The sequence below is a fragment of the Lissotriton vulgaris genome, chromosome 5 (genome assembly GCF_964263255.1).
Source record: "Lissotriton vulgaris chromosome 5, aLisVul1.2, whole genome shotgun sequence".
Taxonomy (NCBI): domain Eukaryota; kingdom Metazoa; phylum Chordata; class Amphibia; order Caudata; family Salamandridae; genus Lissotriton; species Lissotriton vulgaris.
The window spans coordinates 1,994,488,803-1,994,515,797 of record NC_141693.1 but is presented as its reverse complement, the minus strand read 5'-3'; the positions used below and the strand labels follow the sequence as shown (position 1 = coordinate 1,994,515,797).

Here is a 26,995-nt window from a genome sequence, read left to right as displayed (position 1 = left end):
TTACTGAGGGAACTGATACCTAGGTACGGTTTTCCAGTCACAATTGAATCAGACAGAGGTGGGCATTTTCAAAACAAATCCGTGAAGCATTCAAAATCACGCAAAAACTGCACTGTGCGTATCGCCCAGAGACTTCTGGAGTGGTAGAACAACTGAATGGCACAATCAAATCAAGATTGGGAAAGATGTGTGAGTCGACACAAATGGAGTGGATAGCTGCCTTGCCCCTTGTCTTGATGGGACTTATAAGTATTCCAGACCGGATGACAGGTTTGAGTCCGCACGAGATACTGATGGGAAGTGGAGAAGTGTGGCTCAATGATTAGAGCGGCAGACCCTGATGAAGAGGTCTAGCCCGGGACCAGGGTTCAATTCCCCGCCTCGGCGGGTCTTGGGCTCAAAATTCCAAGGACCTGATAATTCTCGCCTCGGTGCTTATTCCAATCATGGAGTCCCACTCTGCAACTCTGGGCAATAGCTTGCTTAATCTCCACAACTGCCCCCACAACCCTAAGGATGCCTGGCCTCCACCTTGAGGGTGCCCAGGAGTGGACGCCTCACTGGGAAAGACAGGATGGGTTCCACAGGGGTATTCGTACAAGCGCCTTGAGAACCTTGCGGGTGAGTAGTGTGCTATACAAATATCAATTTACATTACATTACATTACATGGGAAGAGCAATGCCGCAGGCATGGGTGCCAGGACACAAACTGATAAACATATCTGATGATTTGGTGCTAGAGTACTGCAAGCAACTGGGTGACCAAGTACGTTCTATCTCTCACCAGATTGGAGAAGACGCCGTCGCCAGACCAGCAACTCAAGCCCATGACTTGAACCCTGGTGATTGGGTTGTAATTAAGAAACATACTCGGAAGAGTTGCCTTACACCGAAGTGGGGAAAACATGAAGACAGGTGATTCTCGTTACCACAACAGCAGTGAAGTGTGCAGGTGTGCCACTGTGGATCCATGCCAGCCATACGAAGAAAGTGACAGAAGAAGAAGAAGAAACTGAGGCTGAAGGTTGTGCAGCTGAGGGGTCTCCTGAAGTTGGTCCTGAAGTAGCTGAAGAAGAACAACCAAGCACCAGTCAAGATGATTGGGTCCCAGTAATCGACCTGACACTCGACCCAATAAGAACCAGAAGACAAGCCTACTTAGATAGAGAGTGGGATAGTGAGGACGAGACAGGAATAGAGAACGATAATCAGATCATCGAAATCCAAATCAAATATGATGAAGAGATAGGTCAGAGAGGGACAGAACAGGTTATCAACACACCTCCAAAAACTCCTGAGCCTGAAAAGGGACAGATAGAAAATAGGGCTGAAGTTCAAGCGGAAAAAGATAAAAAGTTCAAGTGCTTGAACAAGATCAGATAGAGCTAGACAAATGTGTTCAGGAAATAAGCATGGGCGGAAAATCCGTTACGCTCGCGGATTTTGCGGATTTTCGGGAAATCCGCAATCCGCGAGATTTGCGAATTTCCCGCAAAATCCGCAAATCCGCGAGCAGCGGATTTTGCTCGCGCTGCTCGCACTGTTCGCGTGAGTTCGCGCCCCGCGAATAAGTGCAAAATTGCAGAAATACGATCTTAGCAAAACTGAAAGTAACTACTTACCAGGTTCAAAAGTTCAGGCACATCATTAGTAGCCATTTCCTGTAGTGCTTCCTGAGGGGCCCCTCCAGAGTTCAGTTGCCAGTTGAAACTATTATGTGACCCTGCTCTGAACCTCAGAATAGTTACACATATGCCACAAAGGTCCTGAATTACAGCTAAGGGAGACAAGCAGGAGCCAGGCTGGAAGTTAAAATCCATTAATCAGCCCCTAATTCATTATTGTCAGTTGGGGCAGGGCAGGTGTTGTAACTAATTTTGCAACAATGAAAGCACTTAGCAAGTGCAAAAGATCACTAATCAGGGCGCACTAAGGAAGCAGGTGCCAGCTAAAAAAATATTCTGTGACACATTAATCAGCCCCAAATTAATTCAGGTCACTTGAGGCAGGGAAGGTGTGCTTTGCTTTGCCGAAAATAATGTACACTGGACAACCAGAGGGTGTGGTGATGAAACAGAGGGTGGCATGGGTGGGCCAGAGGGTGGCATGAGTAGTCAGAGAGTGGCAGTGGTGACAGAGAGTGGCAGTGATGAAGAAGAGTGTCCCAAACAGGCTGGACACGTAGAAACAACAAGTTCGCAAAACTTGCGACCCGACAGGTAAGTTCGCAAATTGCGAAATTGTAAAAACCCTCGCGAACTGGCAGAAACACGGGCGAACACAAAAAAAAAAAAATCCGGGAATTCGCGGATTTTGCGGATTGCGAATCCGCAAATCCGCAAAATTCGCGGATTGCCAATCCGCAAAATCCGCTCATGCTGAAACAACCAAAAGTCAAAATCAGCGTACGTCTGAACAAGGCCAGTTTAGTAACCAGGCAGAAGAAACCAAAATAAGTCCTGGAACTAGTCAGACAGAAAGGGAAGAAGAAGACGTTGAAGCAGATGTGCCACAACTGAACGAAAATAAAAGAGCATTTGAAGAAAGCCAAATCACAGTGCCAGTTAAAATATTCAAGAAAAAGAATAGAGAACCAAGATTTGTCAAAAGACTGAGACTAAGACTAAAAACTGTAGAAGAAAAACTTGAGCAAGAGAATCAAGACTCCAGTGAAGCTGAGCAGTCTGGAGCAAAGCCTAAGAGAAGAAGTGCCCGAATAAAGAGACTGAACAATAAGTATCAGAGTCCTGAATGGACTTATCTGGTGTTGGAGGAATTTGAAAATCTTGATATAAGTGATGAAAGTGATAAAGAACTGATTGATGACCAGACTACCGAAGAAGAGCAACAAACCTGAGCGTTGCCCTGTGTAAGCAACCTGTGCAAAGTTAGAAAGAGGGGTTGAAAACGTATTTTAAGCAAAAATGTCTGATTCCACTGTGAATGGAAGACCTAGACGCAATTGTTGTAAAACATGCTGCCAAGTATGTGTATGTAGTATAGCACTGGTACTTATATTATGGATAGGACTAACAATTACTATTCCTTACATGATGAGTAAAGATACTAATTTGTACCCTACTAAGATAGTGACAAAGGACACAGAAGAGCTGCAAACGAAAGAGACACCACAAAGTGTAGAAAGACCTGAGAAAGCACTTAGCCTTAGACAAACTAGAATGGACTTAGATGTATCAGATGAGGAAGGACTGCATTATCATAGAATCAAGAATAGAACTCATTTAAATGTATTTGCAAACTTGTTAGTACACTACGTAGAAGCAATGGAAATAGAAGACTGTTACGTCTGTATGAAGCTACCTACTTCAGTAGCTGAGGGTGTGACCTATCATCATTTACCACTAACCTATGGAATTTCCTGTAGTATTTTAGCTAGTTTGTTCTATAAAAGAGGACCCATACAGTATTATTACTCTAACTCAGACGTGATATTTTCTGAACTTCCAATACGTGGAAATCTGAATCCTGTACATACTAAGAGTGATGTAACACGTTACATGGGAGAATACTTTCTAACCATAGGTACAATAGATTTAGGTGAAGCACATAGAGATAACTTAACATGTTCATTACATGAACAAGAGAAAATGTTTCTAAATATGGCAGAGAAAAGAAGAGAAAGTTTCCAAAGAAAAGTGAATGATAAAAGAGGGAAAACTCCTAAGTGGGCTGAAAACATGGGGAGCACCTCAAATGGTAGAGCAAATCCTGCTTTGTTGCCGGATTTCGAAAAGAAGGGGAAACTATGTCTGCACAGAGAAAAGACTAGTTATTATAATAACATATTCATTGGTTCCAGTTAATGCGAACACAATTACAAGGTAATTGGAGGTTGGGGTTTCAAAAATGGGTCAGAACCTGTGTTTCCCGGAATTTCTTTTATACGTGGAAACAAGGCTTATTTCAAATTGCCAGATCACTGGTATGGAAGCTGTTATTTTGGAACTGCCTTCCCAAAAATATACCATGTGAATGAAGTCGCTGGAAGCAATGAAAACACTAATGGATTAGTGCGTAGTAAAAGAGAAAGTGTAGGAGAAATATTAGGTAATATATTTAGTGTATTGATACCTGCAGTGGGAGTAACTCTGAATACACACAGAATTTGTAAATTATCTACAGTAGTAGATCGGTTATCAACTGACACTGCTGCAGGTTTCCTGCTGGTCAACACCGAAATGGTTGCTATCAGATCTATGGTTTTACAGAATAGACTTGCTCTTGACACTTTATTAGCAAAAGAGGGCGGAGTCTGTAGAATGTTGAAAGCGCAACATTGTTGCACTTACATTCCTGACTTAAGTGTTGAAATTAAGAAATATGTGAGAAACATAACGAATTTGGAAAAAGAGCTCAAACCACTGGAGGTTGACAGTGCCTGGAAGAGACTAACTGATGGTCTCTCCTATGTAGGTAATTGGTTTTCTAACCTAGGTAAAAGTCTTGTGAGTAAAATACTGATGCCAATAGCAGGAATAGGTTTAATTGTGCTAATTATAGTACTTTGCTGTAAATGTCGAAAACACAAAAAGAAGTATGGAGTGAATAAGAGAGGAATGAAACAAAATGTTGATGAACTTGAATTAGAAGAGCTGAATAATCAGATTTATAAAAGGGTGAAAAATTCTCATCCAAATAAAGATGCAGAGAAAAGGCTGAATAAAAAGTTTGAAGAAATTGAATTGGGTGAAATGTGAAAAGTTGGCATCTGGTTCCATTAATAGTGATGATAGTAAATATCATCAAAGAGGGGATTGATGGAGCAAGGTTTCGCACATTTAGCGACTTGATTGTATTCATGAACCTCGAGTAACCTTAACTTTGTAATCAGTCTGTTTGTCTTACCAATATTGCACATTTTACACTACATGGGGTGTTCCAGTGAAGCTTGCTTATGTGTTTACTAAACAGTAATACGCTTGCTACCTAAAATGGCCGCTGCTACGCGGGAATTAGTCTGCGCATGCGTCGGTTATACCCATGTGATGTGATACACTCGCAGTTCTGGTGGGAATTTGTTGCTCATGCGCAATACAGCTATAGATGGCTGCTTTGTGTTCTCACATGCTCTGAGCTTGCATTGCCGCTTTTGCAAAGCTGTTTGTTCTGCACTTACCCTAATGCAATAGTTATTATAAAGTAAGGGGTATAGTATAGCCTTTTCAGGGTATACAGTGTAATCTTTTATTCTGTGTTTCTAAATTGTTTTCGCTTGCTTTTCATGTATCGTATTCTTTGGGCCTGGGAGGTGCTTACTACACCATATTGGAAGCCTGTATGGTACCAGTCACGTGATGGGGGGAAAAGAACCTTGCAGCAGTGGAACCCAGCCAGCTGGCAGCCTCGCCCAAGATGCTCCTGGGAACCGACCAGTAACCCAGCAGGACGAAACTGAACTGTACCTGAAACTGCTACATTTGTAATAAACTGCTGTGTACCCCATTGTTCTCTGTAAACATATGCCATGGGAAACTAGAATGTAAGGGGAGGGTACGGAAATTGAATATTAAGTCTGAGAAAGTCTAAAATGTAGGTGGTGTGATGACCTAACCTCCTCCTTTGTCCAATCAGAACTTGGGGATCCTTGCACTTGCAACATTGGGGGGTGGTACACTGACCCGAAAAACAGTATAACTAGCCTAGGTTTAGCTAGAGAAATTGTCCAACTTGTCCGAATAGCTGACCTGTCACTGACCCAACGCACTCTATAGGTGACTGATACAGAGAGCTGCGGAGCACTCTGTCCGTATTTTCCACAGACCTAGTCGGGGTTTTGGGAACCTTAAGTGCAGGCGAAGCACTTTGCTGGGAGATTCGAGAACTCAATCGCGGTTATTGGCAGATTCTTTGCAGAGAGGGAGTAGCGCAGGCGTTGCAACCGAAGCTGCAGGTGTTGATCGTACCCTTTGGTGAACCCGGTCCTGATCCAAATCCTGGGGATCTCCTGTCCAGACTGTCCATGAGCTGTACCTGCTCGCTTACTGGCAACCTAAGTCCTTGAGGGTCCTTTCCCGTCTTTCCAAACTGACCCGTGGCCAGGGTTAGTCTTCAATCTATCCTAGGTAAATATAAATCTGTGTGGGTGTTCGTTTATTTACACTTTCTTTTTAACGTCTGGAATAAAGCATAATTGCATACGTTCCTTTTTTCCCCTGACTTTCTATAAATGAGATTTTTCATGCATTATTGTCTATTAGCATGTTCCACTTTCTACCTACCTTTAATCAAATGCTAAATCGCTTTGCATATATAGTTTGTTCCATTCTTACCCTCCCTGTAGAGAATAAGCACATCTGAATAAATCAAATTGCATAAGTTTCGTTTCCTCTGAACTGTTAGTAAATTTCAAAAGTCTACTTTGATTAGTATGTTCCCTTTCTTTACCCGCCTTTAGTGAAGTTGTGAAAGCCTGTTAATCTGAAATAGCATGTTTCTTATTTTTCCCTCCCCTTTATTTTCAATTTCTAAATGATTCTTACCCTCATTCATAGCTATACGATATTTCTAATTCTAGTTATAGACAGTTTGATCTGTGTAAATTTGTGGCTCATGGCATATGATGATGATGATGATTAGATAGAGGTTTTCAAAACTTCTCGAGTCTGTGGTTATTATAAAGAGTACAAACATTATTGTAATTGTATATGGTATTGTGTTGTCTACTTAAATCCACAGCTAGCTCCTTGATCCATTGTGATCTTAGGTACCTGTGACGAGGATTGGTAAGTCAGGTACACGGGAATAAACAGAAAGGAACTGAATTACTGATAATAGTGTGTAGGTTACCTGATTAAAGTGTAGTGAAATTATTTTTATGGGCCCAAGTGTGCATTATCTGGCAACAAAGTTAGTCGGGTGACCTGCGCGCTCTATCACTCCTACACCAAAAGACCATGCCTGTAACCGCGGCATCAGCTTCGAGAGTAAACTCACCATGAAACATCAAATTTAAGCAGTTTCCTACATCTGCTTCCACATCCTCTGCATGTTCCAAAGAATCTTCAAATGGCTCCCCATCAACAGATGAAAAACAGTCACGCAAGGCTTAATCACCTCCAGCTAGACTAGGGAAAACGCACTGTACGCAGGAACCACCTCCGAAGTCATTCGAAGGCACCAGACGATGCAGCACTTATCAGCCAAATTGATAATTAACCTGCCCAAATGGACTCCCACCACCTAATACCTGAGGAACCTGCACTGAATCCCCGTCCAAAAAAGATACCAATTCAAGCTACTGACCCACCTACAAAGCCCTCAAAGACCAAAGGCCAGCATACATGAACCATCACCTAAACTTCCACCAACCATCCAGAAACCTTTGCTCTGCCTCCCTTACACTCACACAGACCTGCGTATCTGCCGTAGTCACAGCGGAGGACGCCCCTTCTCCGACCTCACCACCCAGTCCCAGTACGCCCTCCACTTCAGAACTGCACCCTTGCTGACGGACTTCAGGTAGAGACTCAAGACCTGGCTGTTCGACCAGCCCAACAACCCTGCACTTCGATACCCTCATGGATGGTAAGCCATGCTATACAACTACTGGTTGATTGATTTCTTGATTACCTTGTGTGTCTGACTGCTACACCCTTCAATGACCTATAAGAATGGCAAACAATGTGTTTGATACCTACACAGACTATTTAGTGCCTTGTAACCTTGCTGCAGTCTCTGCTGTCAGTGAACATAATTTTATGATGCCATTATTTTATATTTCTCCATGCATGTTTGAGTTTTTATTGTTTTGAGCTCTAGTATCCTGCAGTTGCAACCTCTGTGACTGTGGTCCGTTGGGCTGCACCTGTTTCCTGTAATCTGTTGATCCAGACATGTTGCAGGTCAACTATTCCATCATAACTCCTGTATGCTTCTACAAAGTTGTGTACATTAACAGCGATTTTCAACTTCTATTATAATTGTACAGTGCACTGAAAACTGTTTTATTTGGAGTTCATGCTGTGGTTTTTGAATTAACAGGTGCTGCAAATGGGAAACATCCTTTACAACGCAACTTTTACCACGCAGTGCTTTTACATCGCAACTTTTACATCGCAAACCATTACAACGCATTGCGCTGGGGGGTGCTCTAGGATAGGGAATAGATTTAATTTACTATCCAACACCTTCCCTACTATCCACGGGGACTGGAGTTGGAATAGTAAATTAAACTATTCACTATCCAGCACCCCTCAACACTATGCGTTGTAAAGGCATGCGTTGTAAAAGTTGCGATGTAAAAGCATGCGTGGTAAAAGCATCCGTTGTGATGTCATTCATCCGCTGCAAATTGATGCTTTTGACCACTCTGTTGAGCCAAGGAAAGAGGTCAGAGTATACAAAAAAGTCCATACTGTTCACTTTTATAGAATGGAAGGCAGTATTCTATGGTTTGATGGGAAGTCAAATACAGTGAAGCCGAAACAACAGCTTCCAGCACCTTGTTGTCTATATTTGCTTTGTTTATAGACCAAAAGTTTTCTTTCATTCAGTGGAAAACATGGTCCATAACTGTGGAGCGTTACTTTTTGGAAGAAGGCATTTAACGTGAATGAGATATTTTGGGGGAAAATCATATGGATTCCAGGCACAGGTATCCAGCAGTTCTCTTTATTAACCACAGCTGCCTCTAACTCAGATGCTCTTTAAAAAAACAACTCCCTTTACATTCTAGAGCACCTTCCAAGAGTGCTCCAGCAGTGGAACTGTATTCAGTGTTCGCTGCTGTAGCCAGGACTCTGATCCCACAATATCCTCTTTGATTATGGGAAGGAGTGGTTTCAGGAGGATGTGCAAGGTTTTGTAGGCATCGTACTTAGTTTTAGGAGCCTGAACGTATATTTTCACAATGCCCTGTCGTTTAATTGAATTACATGCAGATTTCAAGCAAGGGGTGTACGGATAATGGTCTGAGTGACTGGAGATGCACTTGCATATTTTCGTTATCACCTCGTTATTTATGACATCTGATTAGACAGCTCCTGGTATATGTTTAAAATCTCCTTTGCTTGATTGAGGTCCTCATTGTTACACCTTGCATGATAGGCTCTCTTGGTAGCTTTATGATAATTCCATGTATGTCTCCTGCAGAAGGACTTGTCCACATTACCAAATTGTTTGCGTCTAACACTCTGTAAGCTTCCTAACTATTTATTATTTATTTATTTATTATAAAGTTTTGTATAGCGCGAACAAGACCCGTGGGTATCAGAGCGCTTAACATCGAGGTAGGTTACACATTGACGTTCAAATATCAATTCTCAAAACAAACAGATATACGGTAAAAGACGTTATGGCTAGGTGCCTAAATAAATATATTCCAAACACATGTGCAATTAGTAATAAAAGGTGAGAAAGCCTGGTTTATAACACGGTCCCTATCAGTAGATAAGGTGGGCCTTGCGAGACCCCAATTGCATTAGGACAAGGTGTTGAGATTGCTTCGTTAACCCGGACTCGTTAAGTTCTGCTGCTCAGGAACGGATTGAACCATCTCCCATCTCAGCACATTGCATCACAATACTTCGAAGTAGTAGTATGACTCTCTTGCTAGTGCCCGGGTCACTTAGAAAAATAAACAGGCGAAGGGTGGAATGTTTGAATTATCCCCAGTCATTGTGGGGCAGCATTCCATTCCATCGTTTGTTTGCCCATTGTGCCATTGTAGATAGAGACCAACCATATGCAAATCAGATTGTGTGCTGCTGCAATGGGAGCAGTCGGTCCAAACTTGCGTGCCCTCGTGCCTCCAGCCTTGTACATTTGGCCTATGTTCCATATGCTACTGCTTTGGTCTCAATCATAAACCTTCAGTTGTATGAAATTCGATGTATTTTCACAACAAAGCAGGGGCTTACCAGAACACAACACTACTGTCAAGTATAAAGCTCCATTAATTGGGAATGTGCAAGAGCGAGCACCTGTCATTTAGGTGCTGGGGTTTGGCATATATAAGAGCTGCAGTAGGAAGTATCAGTAGCACCTTTGTAGAAAGAGTACTAAAAATCTATTCCACCATTGTCATAGTTCAAGCAATCCTATCTGGTTGAAAGGTGCGTTACAATAGAGAGCATAAAAGCTGCAAAAAGCACAAAGGTGAGGCATGTGCCAGGTGTTCTTGCAAATGTTTGGAACAGCTGTAAAAAACCTTCAGATTAGGCACCTATTTGCGAACTTTTCCTGGAATTGGTTCAGCTGAATGGAGGAGTTGTTAGTTGTCTATTGTTAGAGGTAGGGGTCAGAAGGTCAGATTGAGATAGTGCAGTTGACTGAATCACTGAAGTTGAACACTGATGCATCCAAGTTGGGAGATTCTTCATCACATGAGGCAGAAGCTGTGAGTTTTCTTTCTGATGATTTCTTCTGAGAATTGACAAAAGGCATAGACTGTTGTCGGGAAATTCAGCAGTTGTGAGGTTACTTGGGGGTTCCACATCTACTACGTAAAAGAGTGACCCCTTGGCCCTACTTTTCAAAGAGACATAAGCCACCTGCTATATAATAGAAAAGTGAAGGACTTGCAGATTTCAAGATGCCTCCACGTTTCACATTTCTCTCGAGTGGAGATTGACAATCACATCAGGTAGGAAAGAAATGACTGCCTTTGGGGAGGTTGTACAGGTCTTTGCTTCTGCAGGGCTTGTAGATCATTGAGAAACAGTTCCATGTGAAATATAGTTTGATTATAGTTTGCTGATTCTGAATAATCTAAGAGATTATTAGTGTAATCATTACTGTTAGGCGCTGAGTAGAGCTGTAGAAAGATGCTCACATCAACAGCATTCATGTGAATGTAGAAACTTAAGACGTGGCTGCGATTTCCACTTGAATTCATTTTTAAAACAAATGTGGTTGTTTGCTTGTGTATTTTAGGGACTTCATTCCAGTATAGTTCACTTACAGAGCTTTCAAGTATCTCAGATCCATGTGTAAGTAGCTCATCCACTTCAAGTTGATTCTCTGCGTTCTGCCATGAACAGAAGGTAGGTGCAACTCATGAATCAATATTTATTAAAATAAAAAGATATGTATAATTGTGCACAGATTGTCCAACTGCACTAGGGCCCATAGCAAATATATATCTTTTGATACATAAAGATTGCTTCAGTAATCCAAAGCCTAAAGGTCAGTGTGCACTCCAAATTTACAAGGAAATATGTCTCGTAGCCACTTATTAGCATGTGTAAATTGGCACAGCTGAAAATGGCAGATATCTGTATTCAAAGGTGGCAATCATATTGTCAATGGACATAGTGTTTCAAGTCCCCGCATGTCAGACTCTCATTTTTGAATGTATTGGTTCTAAGGTGGTATATCATCATCCAATATTCAACTGTTATTAGGCAGTTACCTAGATTTGAACAATCTATCTCGTTTGTTTTGTCAGATTAAAAAAATATCTGGATATCATCAGTGTAGTTATAACGTGTTGGGTAAGAGGATTTGATTATTTCTGGCATGTGGGTTAGTGTATATGGTGATAAAACGTGATGATTGACCCTTAGGGTATCCTGTCTTCAAACTGCTAAATGCAGAGGAGGTACACTGATCATGCTTGATTTGTCTGTAAGCTAAAAAAATCAGCAAGGATGGTTCCTTGAAAGTCAGCTTTGTCTGTGTATCTGTGTCTCATAAAGAACTGTGTGGAAGGCAATTGTGTGTTTTGAGCACCCTTTACTATCTCTTTTGGTTTTCATATATAACCCCAAAAAGGAGTTTTTGGCAGATTCTAGACAGAAGATGGCAACATGTAAATGATTTTTTTCCAATAGAAAAGAGGCATTACCCTTATTAATGCTCCAGTGCCCAGGCAGAGAACTTCAAATGTAGACTGGAGTATAATACCAAGGGAAAATGTATTTTACTGAACCAGCTGCACTTGACTAAAAAACAGAAACTGACCTTTCACGTGTAGTCACTCACAACAATAGATTATATTTATATTTGACATTTCTGTTTAAAAAGGTAATGAAGGACTCTTTTAAATCTTCGCGCCACCAGCATACTTATAACTCTGGCTAACATACAAGAGTGGGATTGACCCACGGCGGCCATGTTACTGCAGGGTAACCTCTTCAGCCAACTTGTGAAAGGCTTCACTTTTCTGACATAGCTGTGAAGTCTGCCCTGACTTAAGATGGCCGCTGCGCGCACGCCACGCCCATATTTGAGGGCGCGTTTGTTTGTCGCCGTGACGCTATGACGCCGGAACGGAGGGAAAATGTCAGCCACGGAGGAACCCGAGCCGATGCTGCCTGAGGAAGAGCCGGTGCCCAGCGCGGGGTTCCGCCTCAACCCCACGCGCCGGGAGCCGGCGGTGAAGCTGCAGCACCCCTCCTGCGGCCCTCAGCCGCTGCGCTGGTCCGAGGACCATCGCGTGTCGGTGTGCACGAGCCGCGGGGTCTCGGTGCTGGAGCAGATCTGCGACATCAACACCAGCTCCTCCGACCTGGTCCTGCAACGCACAGCCGTCCCCGCGCCGGAGCAGGCCTGCGCGCTGAAGGTGAGCCAGGCGCGTGCTGCGGCCTTCCCACAGTACTACTGTCCAGTGCTGGTCGTGACGTGCTGGCTCTCTTCCTATTGGTCACTCTGATTTCACCACCGTTACGTCTCTATCTTCTCTTTGGTCTCTTCTGATGATGTCATCACCTGTGGGCATGTCGGCTTTCTTATTGGCTGCCATGTATGATGATGTCATTTATAGGTATGGTCACTCTTCCTTCAAGTTGGTTAGTAACTGGTGATGGCACCAGCTAAAGGACTCCATTGCCATGGAGGTCTTCCTAGTGTTCAGTGTTAGCTCTGTCAACAAGCATTTGCAATGCAATAGGTCTCTCATTTATGCTAGTTTAAGCAATTGGCATTGTAAATGACAATGCCTTTTATTTATGTTTTCAAAATCAAAACATAAATAAAGGGCATTGTCATTTACAATGTCAATAGCTCAAAGTGCATAAATGCGAGACCTATTGCATTGCAAATGCTTGTTAACCTTGGGGCCCATCGCTGTAGCTGTTGTGCCTGTGAGCTGGAGAAGCCCCATGACCAATTAACACCAGCACTCGCACTGCATGCAGTTTAGAGTTTCATTAAGTCACCCCCACCCACTCCTCCAACAAACCGAGTGTGACATGCGAGCACCCGAGACCCGCAGGAGGTACAGAGCCCAGGTCTTACGAGAAACGCATCTGGGCATCCACCACTGGGGGTCAGCGCTACGAAACACAGCAGAGAGGGACTTTGCCCCATGGGACTTCTGTAGCACTGCAAAACTGCACAAAAAACTGCTAACATATACACACGCCCGCAGACTTTTTGAAATCACTGCACTGATTTCCTGCAGAGTGTGACAAAATCAGTAATAAGATTGCTGCCCTGTGGTGTTCAGATGTTATGCTGTTCACCAAGTGATAAATTACTGCCGCTCCCCCCCACATCCCCATCAGTCACAACAGCGGGCGGTAAACAGCTCCTCTTGAATCAGGCACTTTAGTCCTTCAACTCGGCAGTATGTTCAGTGTGGAATATGCAATTGTATTTATATAGCGCTTACTACCCTGTTGAAGAACTTTTGGGCGAGTAGTAAAGGATTAGAGGTGAATTCTCTGTTAAAGCGTGACATTTAATTCCAGCCACATCTGCCATTGTCTAACTGGCCTCATTCAGTTACAAAAATAAAGCAAACATTTTCAGATATCCGGATTTCTGCAAGATGATGATGGAGGTTACTGAGACACCGAAGCCATGATCGCTCGACAATATTTGACTACATACAATTTAGAATGCGTTCTATGCGTTACGGCTCTCGGCCCCTGCCACCCAAGAAAACAGGATAAGAAAACTATATTGCCCCCAGATACGAAAACATAATCTGGATAAACGAAATATAGTTTGTTGGTCAAAGCACTCCGGTGACAGTCGGAGTGATATTTCCTTATTCCGCTGTTTCTGCTGTTCGAATTAGAGGTCCACCTGTGAAATTGGCGAATCTCCGGGCCGACCGGTCCTTCTCGGTCTCTCATGTCCGATGTTGTTCAACTTGCCTCCGGCCTCTCCATTACTCAAGGCCCCGGTTCCGAAGCTGGTGCAGGCCGCAATCTTTACGTCAACATTTCTCAGTCCACAAAGCTAGTAGATCACTCGGGATCACACGGTCGGGCATCGTTTTGTCTCCTCTATGCGGGGCCATGGCATCTTGTGGGAGGAGAAGGAGGTCGACGGAGCCGGGAGCCAAGGTGGCCATCTTGGTCGCCAGCTTGGCCCCTCCCCCTCTAAAGTCATTCTTGACGCCAAATGCACTTGCAAGTTATGTCTTTCAATCTACAAAATACCCGAAACCCTTGCGGCTCTACACACCGAAACCAACCCTGGAAGGACTTACCTTGTGTGTCATATTTCATTACAGCCCAGGTCACTGAATAATGGACCGGAATGCGTGATGTTTTGGCAGAAAATCTGCCACGCATGTACCTTGGAAAAAGGTGCGCAGATTCATCCATGTACCACCTTAGGACAGCGAAAACGGGAGCTTCTAAAATGCAGACTCTAGAATGATTTTCAAGAACACCAGAGACGCCTCAGATGTCACAGAGAACAAGCACAGTGCGCCCTGAAGCTACAGTGCCAGGACAGCTCGTGATGCAGCATTTTCTCGCCAACTGAAAAAAATGTGCAATGCGAACTTATACTGCTTCCGAAAAACTGCAGTCATGATGGGTTTTGCCTCGTCCCTTGCCTTTTACAAGTTGTACAGCATATATAATTTAAAAACAACACGGCACATGTAGCATCTGTAACAAACAGTGCAGAGAATCGAAGCAAGGAGGTGGCTCAACATATAACGCTGCCGACTTTGGAGCTGGAGAACACGGTTTGAGACTCGGGTGGGCTGTATCACGTAATCACATATACATAAACTGAGATCTTGGAGGGGAGTGGGAAAAGACAAATAAAACAAGGGGGTCACAAAGAGCGCATTACCACTGCATCACGCTGCTCCTTTGACCAAGAGTACAAAACGCAGGGCTTCTCTGCAGAGCGTTGCCATTGTGCTAATACAAGCAAAAAGTTCTTATTAAGAGATGCTGCGTCACGCTGTGAGCAAAAGATCCTGTCCGGGTGGGCGGGGCCAAAAGGAGACAGGGCAGTAACCATGAAGCCTCATTTTCAATCTGAGGCCAGCGTTTAGCATAAATGACGCCAGCCAATGAAAATGATGGGCGGCGCTTCAATTCCCCTTCAGCAATCTTAACGAATACAAGACGCATCGCAGAGCGAGGAGCACATGCGCGCTCCAACGCTAGGCGAGACCGAAAAAGGCTGCTGCCTATTGTTTTCTACCACAGAATATCAATTTATCTGAAAATTTAAACACATTTTTAGTTTTGTCGTCTTAACGAAGTGTGAATGAAATGTAGTTTTTATGGAATATTTGTGGATATACTTGTTATTTTAAGGTATTTATTATTGTTATGAATATTAAAAAAAAAAGTAATACAAAAATACGTTAATTCATCAGTGCTGATTGTCATTGCCCAAAGCCTTAACGTTTTCCAAGTGGTCTCTAACGATGTATTGTCAAGGCTGCCTTTCTGCTGGTTAATACTTTTGATGTAATTCCTTACCTGTTCTGGTTCTAGGTTCACATCTGTGACTGTTGCGGTCCTGTGGATGTCTTCACCTATTGTTATTGTTGATTGAAAATCGTTATCCCATCAATTATTTTGATGGCCAGGCTTACTATTTGGCATATTGCTGTTTTCATCAGCTAAAGGAAAGTTTTATGAATGTCTCCCAACTTTCCCTCGTGATTGTTTGCTGGGCCACTGATTGGTGTCTAGTGATCAACATTGTCAAGACGGCCTTAGTCACTAATGTTTGTCACATTTTGTGTTGACTTCCTTCTGAGCTGTCCATATTAGGGTGTGGGCTGATGCATAGTCTTTTGTAAATGCGTATTTGTAAAGCACAAACTACTCAACTTTACGGGTCTCAAGGCGCTGGGGGCTGTCGTGGAAATTAAGTGCGCTATTGCCCAGAGTCACATGGTGCTGAGCCGGGGATCAAACTGTGAACCCTGTGCTCCGAAGGCAGCTGCCCTGGCCGCAGCACCACACCTCTCCACTAGCTTTTAGCTTTGTACTGAGCCAAGGTGGCCTGTATAATGCTTCTAAACATAGTGGCCATCTCGGAACAGTAAAACTGTATACTGGAAGAGCACCATTCAAAGATATCCGCCTTATGTAGAAGTGGTATCTGCACAGGGTGCAGCACACTGCAAATGAAATAAGCAGCATGCATGCAGTCAGCCCGTTAGAACTGTAAGGGGAGCTTCAGGTTGCTTTAAAACAAATGGAGGAGGAAATCAATGTAAGGGGGCCTGCAAAAGGAAACATATTGAAAACCTAATGATCGACCAGCATCCCAGACTCTGAAACACTTTTTTAAAATTTTTGTTTTTATGGACGATCTCTGGACAAATGCTGTTACTCCGAGGGCAATAGAACCAATGGTAGAAATGAGTTGGCCCATACAGTAAAGAGGATATGATTGACACACAAACAGAAGAAGAGGACTGACCCAATGACCAATATATGTATTTTTTATTTTTGTATTTATTATTATTTATTTTTTATTGCAAAGGACCTGGCAGGTCCTTCTAAGATTGTCTAGCAAGGATTATCACAGTGTAGATCTTCTACCCTCAGGATTTCACAAAATAAATAAGCAAAAAATTAATTAACACAGTAATTCCATGTTAGAAAAAGTCTATCTACAGGTATGAACAGTGTAGTATCAATCTACTATTAACGTCCTGTTGGCTTTAATGTATGGGTTACACAATAAATTAGCCAGACCACTGCCTCTGGTAATTTTTCATAATTAAAAGAATGTCCCTATGGCCTCTGACAAAACGTTCTCAACCTACGCCAACTAAAATGTTATGAGATTCCATGTAACAAAACATCTCTGTTCGAACTTTAACACAATGTAAAGACAATCTGACCTAAATGTTTATTGACTGTAACAAGCTTTTCAGTTTAAATAAGGGAGGCCTACTGTCTTTGTTATAACTTTATATAATAAACGGATAAGGTTTATGGCCTTATTTAACTCAGTCCTGCTGTGTTCGACACGAGCTTTTCTGCATGGCAAAACAGAGCAATACAAGCTCCTTTTTTAGTGGAAGCACACAGCTTCTGTGCAGCCAGAATCTTTGCTAAAGGAAATTCATATATGTTTGGAGCTAATGCTCCTCTCATTGGTGCTTCTAAAAAGCATTTTTCTGTTGATTACCTAACATCTGGCAACAGCTGCGCCAGCAGGACATCAAGTGGACTGCAACCTATTCAAAGACAGCTGCCAAATGAAAGGCAAAGCGGTTTATGGGAGAGCCTCATTACAGACAATAAACAGTAAATAAACATCAAGAAATAGAACATAGACCACCAATGCTTGGTGAGGTGAGTGTCTTTGGTATAGAAAAGTTGAGGGAAGGAAGGGATGCTGCAAGAGAGGTAAATAAGCCTAGAGTACTAAAATGTCAACAGGGAAGGGATGCGAGTGTTGTGGGACAAGAGTGAAAAGTGTGGAGAAAGGGGAGCCACAGTAAGAGATATGGAGGGGAATCCTGGGAAATATATGCAATTGCTGCTAGAGCTGGGGAAACCAGTGCAAAGGGAAACAAGCATTTACAATGCAATGGTCTCGGCATTATCCAAGGTAGAGCTATTGGCATTGCTCATGACTTTTTTTTTTTTTAAAAACATAAATAAATGGTATTGTCATTTACAATGGCAATAGGTGAGCATTAGAGAGTATTCGCAGACACAGAACCACACACACACACACACACACACAGAGCCGTGCACACACACACAGACAGAGCCGCACACAGAGACAGAGCCGCACACGCACCACACCCACAGACACACACAGAGCTACACACACACACAGACAGAGCCACGCACACAGACAGAGCCTCGCACACACAGACAGAGCCTCGCGCACACACAGACAGAGCCTCGCGCACACACAGACAGAGCCACGCGCACACACAGACAGAGCCACGCGCACACACAGACAGAGCCACGCGCACACACAGACAGAGCCACGCGCACACACAGACAGAGCCACGCGCACACAGAGCCACCCATACAGTCATTCACATAGAGCCCTTTGTCTTACATGCCCTCGTGATGTATTACAATTACCAGATTCATACATCAGATCACGTCTCAAACTGTCTACCACTTTATTAAGTATGTACAGTACTTACAGGTGAAGGAAATAACAGGTTATACATAAAAATACAAAGACAATGTTCCGACCTACAACATCCTGAGCAAGTGCCAGATGTGACAATAGTAAGGTGCTCTTGAATCAAAGACTTCAGCTTATTTCACCTGTTTCACGAGTCACAGGAACACCTTGCACATGGTACATATTGTGTGTGTTTGTACCAAGCACGTTTGTGAATGGGTCTCTATTGAAAACCATGAAAGTAAGTTCATTATTCAAGGAATGATTTTGCAGCGTTGGTTCTTGTTGAAACATAACATTTTGGAAGAGAATACAGAATGTGGCACTGAAAATGCAGTTTTGAAACTGAAGGTAGAGAAGTGTTGCTCAGCAGAGCATGCAGTATCTACTGGGGGCCAGGCCAGAAAAGAGTGAATCAATGATACACGCAAGTGCGAGTCTGCTGTGGAATATAAATTGGTTTCTACAAAGATCGAAGGCAGAAAAGGCTGATTTAGTGGCTGAAATCTCATATTTTACATTGCTCCAGTCAAAGATAAATGCCCTGGGGCCATTGCTGCCTGTCCCTGGTAACTACAATGATTCCAACTATTAATGCCCCATCAACAGAGCAGAAGAATGGGCGGGGGACTTAAGGAAGCTGCCTCACACCAAGCACAGGGCAGGCGGCATTGAGGGGCAGACTGGAGTGCAGTGTGCAGATATTGAGGGCAGGCAAATATAGCTTATTCGTGGTTTGAGAATCCAGAATTCAAAACATTTTGGGTGCTATACGGTTTTACTGTGCAAATACTGTTAAGATGATAAATGAGTTATGTGAAATGGGAAGATTACATTTTTTAAAAAGTCGTTTTTATGTAGCTTTCAAACAATTTGTTTTGGTTATGAAGTGCAAAAGAACAACAGCAATATGGCCTTTTTTCATTATCATACACTGTTATATTTTGGCAACACCTGCTTATGCAGCTTTTACCACTGCAAGGTGTAGTTCACAAGTGTTTCTTTTGCACAACACAATGATGCTTAATTTGTCCACATCAGAAGGAGGAAGGACACTGCCAGCACATCTGAGCCTCAAATGTGTATGTTGCAGAGGACTCAATATCTTGAGACTAGGCACTATGTTGCTGGTATTTTACCGGTCACATTAAGCATTATAGCACCCAACAACACCCTCTCCCCTCACCCAATTTCATCCCCCAACTTTGTTGGTGCATGAGTGTTCTTTCCGAATCGCAGTTTCTTCACCAATCCACCCTATTCTGACTCGGGTTATAAGGTCATATAGTTCTTGCCTGGTTTGCATTGCACCTGGTTTGTCACTCTTTTGTTGTTTAAAAAAGTTTACTTAAGGGGTATATGAGTGACTGTCTGACCCTTTCTCTCTTGTTGTTTGACTATCCCCCAAAAGTAGACAGTATGTTGCGTTAAAGAAAAATATTTTACTGGAAAAAAAAAAACAAACACAGATGTTCACTTGTGAGTGATTCGTGGCAGAAATTCTGCATTAGACAACCGATTCCTCCAAACATCCAGAGTGGGATCAGCCAAAACTGAAGATAGTGGCACTTTTTTCCAAAGTTGTGCATTTTTAATATATTTTGGGTGAAGGTTGTTTTTTTCATTCAGTTTATAATTTTCCGTAGACTGTAGTCCTTTATATGAAAAGGTTTTTCCTTACAAAGCACGCAGTTGACGTTATTATTGGGACTTTCAGTTACAATACAATTGCCCCTTTTTCACACCACAGACTATGAGAGAGTTACTGGAGTCTGTAAAAAAAATTGGTATCACATTTTTCCTAAAAAAAATCCAAATAAGGAGTGTATGTTTGTACACTGGTCCACTGGAGGGAAAGTGAAATACTGAGATGTGCAGGGACTGCTGTCAGCTCTGCTGCTGTTTTGGGGTTACAATAAGTCCAGTGTCACAGGGATGCGCCTTATCCAGCCTCAAGCATTCCTACACCATGTCACTGGGTCCAGCATTGTGTGATCTTGGTTGAGCACAACCCCCTGAGCTATCAGACACTAAAGGATGGTTTATAAAAAAGAACATCCAGGGCTGGAAACTTAGTTAGACCTCGTGAGATGGGGTCGTACACTAGCATTACTTTAAGGGGCGCCTACCTCGGGGTGACAGGGTAGCGCGAGGAGCCTGTTAAAGCATGCATCCTACCAGCCTCGTGGGCTCCCGGGCTCCTGCAGTGACAGAGAGGGCGGAAACCCACTGGAGCCTGCAAGTGACCCTGGGGGGCTCTCTGGTGCCTGTGGTGCGAGGGCATGAACACATGTAGCCCATTCAATACACATTCCACTAAGAGCTCTGTCTGAGGGCTTGGGGTACCCCTGGGGAGAGAGCTCTACAGCCCCTGCTTATTAGAGGTTGTTCAACATTAATCCCGGACACAGACAAAGGCGATGAACAATGCTCACTTTATGTTAAAGTAAAGGTTACAGTCACTCTAAATCACTTCTATGTTTAAAGTGCTCAGAGGCAAATCTGGCTGTGGTGTGCGCTACGTAAAAGGCCAATTCTACTACAGCCTTTATTAAAGGGTCGGTGCGGTGCCACTGAATGGCTGTGGTAAAGCAGTGTGAAGCCGCGATTAGTGTTAAACAGGGCACTATTTGGACTCCACAAATTTAAAATAATGGCTTGCGGGGGCGCACAGCTGAGGTAAATTAAGCACACCTCTGCTGACCGGAAAAGGAACATTGTAATTGCAGTGAAACTCTAAGGCTGTTTGGGGCCCTTCTGTTCGTGGCCTCTCTGTTGAGCAGGTAGAACTGGGTGGGGCTGAAAGGAGGGTACTCTGACTGCATACACAGAGGGCGAGGGAGGTTTTCTAGACTCCTCTACCCCAGAGGCTGTACCTGGACTTTTTTTTCATCTCTCGGAGTTTCCAAGCTTCACATAGTTACTACATGTTTGCTTTTTCTCCAGTTATATTTCCTTCTGCACATTACCTGCATCTTTTCCGACAAAATGTACTCTGGTTTCACATGATCTTAATTACTTCCTTCCCCTGGGCTGAGGTTTGTCTTCCGCCCTGTATAGCGCTCCGACACTCTTTTTCCTCTGCCCTGTCGGCGCTTTACAAAACTTAAACTAGTTAGCAGGACAGGAAGGAGTCAGAGACCTTGTGCAGACTTCATTTGGCTGCACCACCACAGCAAGGCTGCCGTGGGATAGTGTGAGCAGAGGGTCATGGCTCAGTCAAACAGAGTGCATTTGAAATGTGGATTACAGTGCTGTGGCACTAACAACGCACTGAGTACCGGGCTTAACTCTGTTATGTATGTCGGCAAGCCAGTGGGCCCATTGAGAAAGAGCCCGAGAAATTAGGTGCAGCGGCACTGATGCCCAGGAACCGGGGGGGCAGAGGAAGAACTGATTAATGCTGTATATTATCCCCCTTCCAGGAGTTAGTAGGCTCCGTTTCTTTATTTGCTCTAGGGCCCTTATTTTTGCACACTATGGTAAAGTAATTTAAAGAGGCACAGTACTTGTTAAAACTCGGAACGTATGTCCCATTAAACCAAACCCACCCCACAGTATCCTGTCAGGCATACTGCTTGCTTATGCCCTGCTCCAGCCGGTGGTTGTATCTTATTTTCGAATAAATAATATTCGAAAGCCTAATTTGCCGTAGCATACTTCTTAACAATCAGGTTTACCCAAATGTAATGGGAGGCGCCAATCTCACATTCACCGTTTAATTTCTCTAAGACAACGTCCCAGAGGTAAAAGTTAATTGCTGCTCCCGATACGCAGACCGCTGGTTGGGAGCGGACAGCGTCCGACTGTAATTGTACATAGTGTTTAGAAAGTATGAAAAGGAATGGTGAGGGAGAGGCGGAAAGAATAAGAAGTTACTTACCTGAAACCGGTCCCCCGTCGGCTGCCTCTCATTGCCCGAAGCTCAAAGTCGAAAGAAGAGAGGGCCACAAACATTACAGAGAATGGATTTTTGTTTTTTAATAAAAGCAGGGTGGAGGAGAGTGAAAAGGCGGATGAGAGTGATTGACCTGACCAAGGAGTCAAAGGATAAATGCAAACTGTAGCGGGGACTCCTCTGCGGCGGCTCCCTTCACTGGCTGTGGGACCTCGTGGTTCTTGTGGCCGGACTCCTCTCTCTGGATGCGGAGTTCACGGGATCACGGAGGCGATGCAGCCTCTCAGTGCGCCTCCAGCGAACTCGGCGTCCTCGAGGCACTTTGGAGACCCGGAGTGCGAGGTGAACTGGGCAGGCGATTGCAAGGGGGAACAAGTACACGACGGTCCCAGTCTCGAAAGGGATCGGACGCTTTAACAACAGAGCACGTTAGACAGAGCAGGTCACACCCACCATTCACAGCTCAGATACGCCACAGACTCAGCTGTCAGTCGTGGACATTTTAAATTCCAAGCTCATACTGTTCCTCCTCATCGGGCACTGGGCACATTACACACTGCACACGTCATGACAGCAATTTCAAACTCTGCTCTGCGAAGGAAACAACGTTATGGGGTGGTTGGCACCGAGTCAGCGCTACGAGGCATTAGCGAAGGCAGATTGGGCGCTATACAAACACTCAAAACATAAGATAACAAAATATGAAACAAGTAGGTCAGTGTGCTAACTGAAGCCCTTCACAAAAAATGATCTGAACAGGTATATGTGCTGTTTTTTGTTGTTTTTTTGTAGGGAAGATCAGCATATTGACTTTTATTAGTGAGCTCGAATTTGATGTAAAGTGGAATGGGAGCACAACAACGTCTCGTAGGGTGTACCGAGGCAAGTGCGGAACTCCTGCCCGATCCTTGACACCATGATACGGGTGTCATATCCAAACTATGAAAGCAAGAGCAGACTACCGGAGAGCTGCGGTCGGAGGGAGGGAGGGGGGAGCGGGACTGAGAGCTGCGGGCGGGCGGAGGGAGGGGGGAGCGGGACTGAGAGCTGCGGAGGGAGGGGGGAGCGGGACTGAGAGCCGCGGGCAGCCGGAGTGAGAGCTGCGGGCGGGCGGAGGGAGGGGGGAGCGGGACTGAGAGCTGCGGGCGGGCGGAGGGAGGGGGGAGCGGGACTGAGAGCCGCGGGCGGCCGGAGTGAGAGCTGCGGGCGGGCGGAGGGAGGGGGGAGCGGGACTGAGAGCTGCGGGCGGGCGGAGGGAGGGGGAGCGGGACTGAGAGCTGCAGGCGGGCGGAGCGGGACTACACCTCCTGCGCACATCCATGAGGAGATTAATACCAAGCGGAGAGCAAGCTAAATCTGCTGGTGCGTTCCTGCAATTTCTCTGTAGCGGGCTCGCTCTTTACAGAACACCCTACCTCCGCGTTGTGTCCTTTCTTTTTGTCTATGCTCTGCTCCAGACTCAGCAAAGGCGGGCGAAACCATAACAGTCTGCGTGCCTCAAGCCAGCCTATGGTAAACAGAGCGCAAAGTGGGAGTCCACGAGGGAGAGAGCAACGTGGGAACACGGGTACAAGGCCAGCACAGGCGAGGAGGAAGGGAGTCCTGCAGCTCGTCAAAGGAAAAAAAAAATGGCGCCCGCCTGCTTCAGTCTTTCTCGGATTTGGGGCGTGGTTTTGCTGTTCTGAGTGACGGATGACATCACTGTCTAAAGAACAGCAAAAATGACGCCCCCAAATCCGAGAAAGACGGGGCTAAATCGGAGTGACGGCTCTCTCCTCCAATGGCTGGCCTCCTTTTAGGAAGCCAGCCAATGGGGAGAGCCGAAATTAGAGGCGGGATCAAGAGCCCCTCTAAGAAACATAAGATCTCTCTACTTCCGGTTCTCACGAACCGGATAGTACCGAGACCTAAAAAGGTCGGGTGTGGGGTGAATGCCCCTTTAAATAGAAACATCCACCTAAAATAAAATATGGGAACAACCCATGACGGGCAATGTTTATGTGAAATACATTAATGTGCCATGAAGACATGATTTGGTCTGTGCAATGTGTACACCAACATCTTTTTGCATTCTGCTTCAATCGTCATCATTGTTATAGGAGTAGCCTTCCTCAGGGTGGCCGTAGCACTGCACAGCCTAGTGTGGTGGGGTGCTGCAGACAAGGCCCCTGCATTGCATAAACAGGTTTAAACTGCACTGTGCTTTACGTCCTCATCCATTCTCATTGGTCCTTGCTGACGTTGGCTTTAACCTTGCTAAAATAACTCTGTGGCTGACACTGTTGGTTAGTGAGGTCTTCTTGTTGAAGTTATGTCCCCACTTTTAATTCCCTTCTCTGATACTACTTCTTCTGAAAAAGACAAGGTGTTTTCTCCCTCCAACTTCCACTCCATTAACCAGCTGCTCTTCTCCTCTAAAGTTATTGAACACCTTATTTTCGACAGTGTCACACACCCTGTTCCAGCTGAATACCTCTAGTTATGCTTCCAACCTGCCTACTCAGCTGAGCTCTGCGATATCACCAAGATTGTAACCTCAGCTCCCAGAAACGACTTTCTACTACGCATTCTCCCCAGCCCATTTGAGGCATTTGTTACTATTGAGCTCTTGGTGTTTCAGCAACATCTTTCTTTTCCAGTCGTGCATTCAAATTATCTTGGTTGTCCGATCATTCTAGGTCTGCTTAAATCCTGGTCAGTGGCTCCAATCCTTGATCCCTTACTATTCTCCTAAAGTATTCATTGGGTGTAAGCGCCTCTGCCTTTGGCTTCTCTTATTACTTACAAATAGATAACACCCACATCCTTGTATTTTTTGGCCTTTTTATTCCTGAGCTAACTCTGCCATGGATGGCCCCAAGCCCAACTGTGAAAGGAGGAGAGTTATGTGTGTCGCTAGATAGCCCACGATGTAAGAAATCCTTCCTACAGAAACATCAACCCAAAAATAAATCCCGGTCTTGTGAGGATAGAGGAATCTTTCACAGAGAGCTGTGGCACCTTGTGGTGAAAGCCAGAGATCCCTGGAAGCCACAATGCAGATCTACGTGCTGTTCGACCAAGACCATCAGCATCTTGGCATGAAACGTGAGGGCAATGTACGAGAGAGGCAAGACAGACCAAGTGGCAGCAGAGAATAAAAAAATACAACCATTGGCGTCAGCAAGACCCGATGGACACAGTCTGGATAGAAAAGACTGTCTCCAGGAGGAATTCTGCTGTATTCTGGAAACTAGGAAGAGAACAACCTACATACAGTACACTGATTCTAATGCCAGTAGGCAACAGATCTGATTGGATGGGACGCCCAAGGTCCCAAAATTATCAAAGCGACCTTCCACACAAAGAATAAGAGGATCAACGTTCATATTATCCAGTTGTATACACCTATAAATGACCGCAATGAAGAGGAAAAAGAATAGTTTTACAACAGACTTCAAACCATCATGGAGAAATACTTTGAGACGTCACTATACTGATGGGGGACCTTGATGCCAAGTTTGGAAGCGACAACACTGGGTACGAATAAGTCATGGGCAAGCTTTGCCTTGGCAAGAAGGAGAACGGTGAAAGGCGTGCACATCTCTGTGCCCTCAACAGTCTGGTGATAGGTGGTAGAGTTCCCACACAAAAGAACACACAATGCAATGTGGGTGTCACCAGGCCATTCAACAGATAATCGGATCATCCATGTCTCCATTGCTAAGAAATTCTAGAGGTCCATGTAGGATGTGAGAGTGAAGAGAGTAGAGGACACTGGGTCAGACCATCACCTAGTCATATCCGGGTTGAAGCTGAAGAAAGCTTGGCTGGAACCTATAGATGAACATCCCCCCCCTTAAAGATGCACCGAAATGGAATGAATACTCAGTCTCCCTCAGTAACAAGTTTCAAGTCCTGCAAGAATTAGAGGACGACAGAGAGGAAAGCTGAAGTCGACACCAGCTGAACAAGACCAGAAATAGCGAAAGCTCAAGGTGTATACACCAAATTCCCCAAGAAAGAAGCTTAAGATTCATCAGTAGTCTTGCCAACGAAGCAGCAAGCCATGAAACCAGAAAGAAATCTATATCGCAACAAGGAAACTCTCCTGCAGACCAGCAAGCCAGAAAGGCCTGTTAAAGACCAAGCTGGGAAGACCATCCTGGGTAACAAAGGTCAATGGAGATGGGGGGACACTTTGAAGAACTGCTGAACCAACTGATTCCACAATCTCCACCAGAAATACAGCCTGCTGCAAGGAATTACCAGTCGACTACAGCAGACCAACCAAGGAAGAAATGGTGCAAGCGATCAATCATCTGAGAAATGAGAAGGCTGCAGGACCTGCCAACATTCCTGCAGATGCACTGAAGGCAGACATTGAAACATAAGTAGACATGCTCTCACCCATGTTTGGAAGGATTGGGAAGAGGAAAAGGTGACATCAGACTTGAAGGAGGAATATCTCCTCAAGAGCCCTAAGAAAGGTGACCCGAGTAACTGCGCAAAGGTTCGAGGGATAACACTTCTGTCAACCCCAGGCAAAGTGTTTAACAGTGTCATCTTGAACAGAATGAAGGAACAAGTCCAAGCTCAGTTGCGAGACCAGCAAGCTGGCTTCCACAAAGACAGATACTGCACAGACCAAATTGTAACACTGCACATCGTCGTTGAACAGTCGATTTGACTAGAACTCTCCAACCTCCCTGTCCACTTCAAGTGAGTAGGCATTTGCCAGCCTGGAGAGAAAGACCCTATGTGAACTCCTCTGCCACCATGATATGCCCGATAAACTTGTAAGACTCATCAGAACTCTTATGGGGGAATGCCCT

General features: G+C 44.5%; 1 protein-coding gene across 1 annotated transcript in view; it reads left to right on the top strand.

Annotated features, from left to right (window-relative positions):
• Positions 1 to 12,206: 12,206 nt before the first annotated feature.
• Positions 12,207 to 26,995, top strand: part of GTF3C4 (general transcription factor IIIC subunit 4) — a 47,321-nt gene continuing 32,532 nt past the window's right edge. Inside the window, exon 1 of the mRNA XM_086924760.1 lies at positions 12,207 to 12,524. Coding sequence (XP_086780886.1) covers positions 12,243 to 12,524 — 282 coding nt within the window. The 5' untranslated portion in view covers positions 12,207 to 12,242. The remainder of the gene's footprint in view (positions 12,525 to 26,995) is intronic.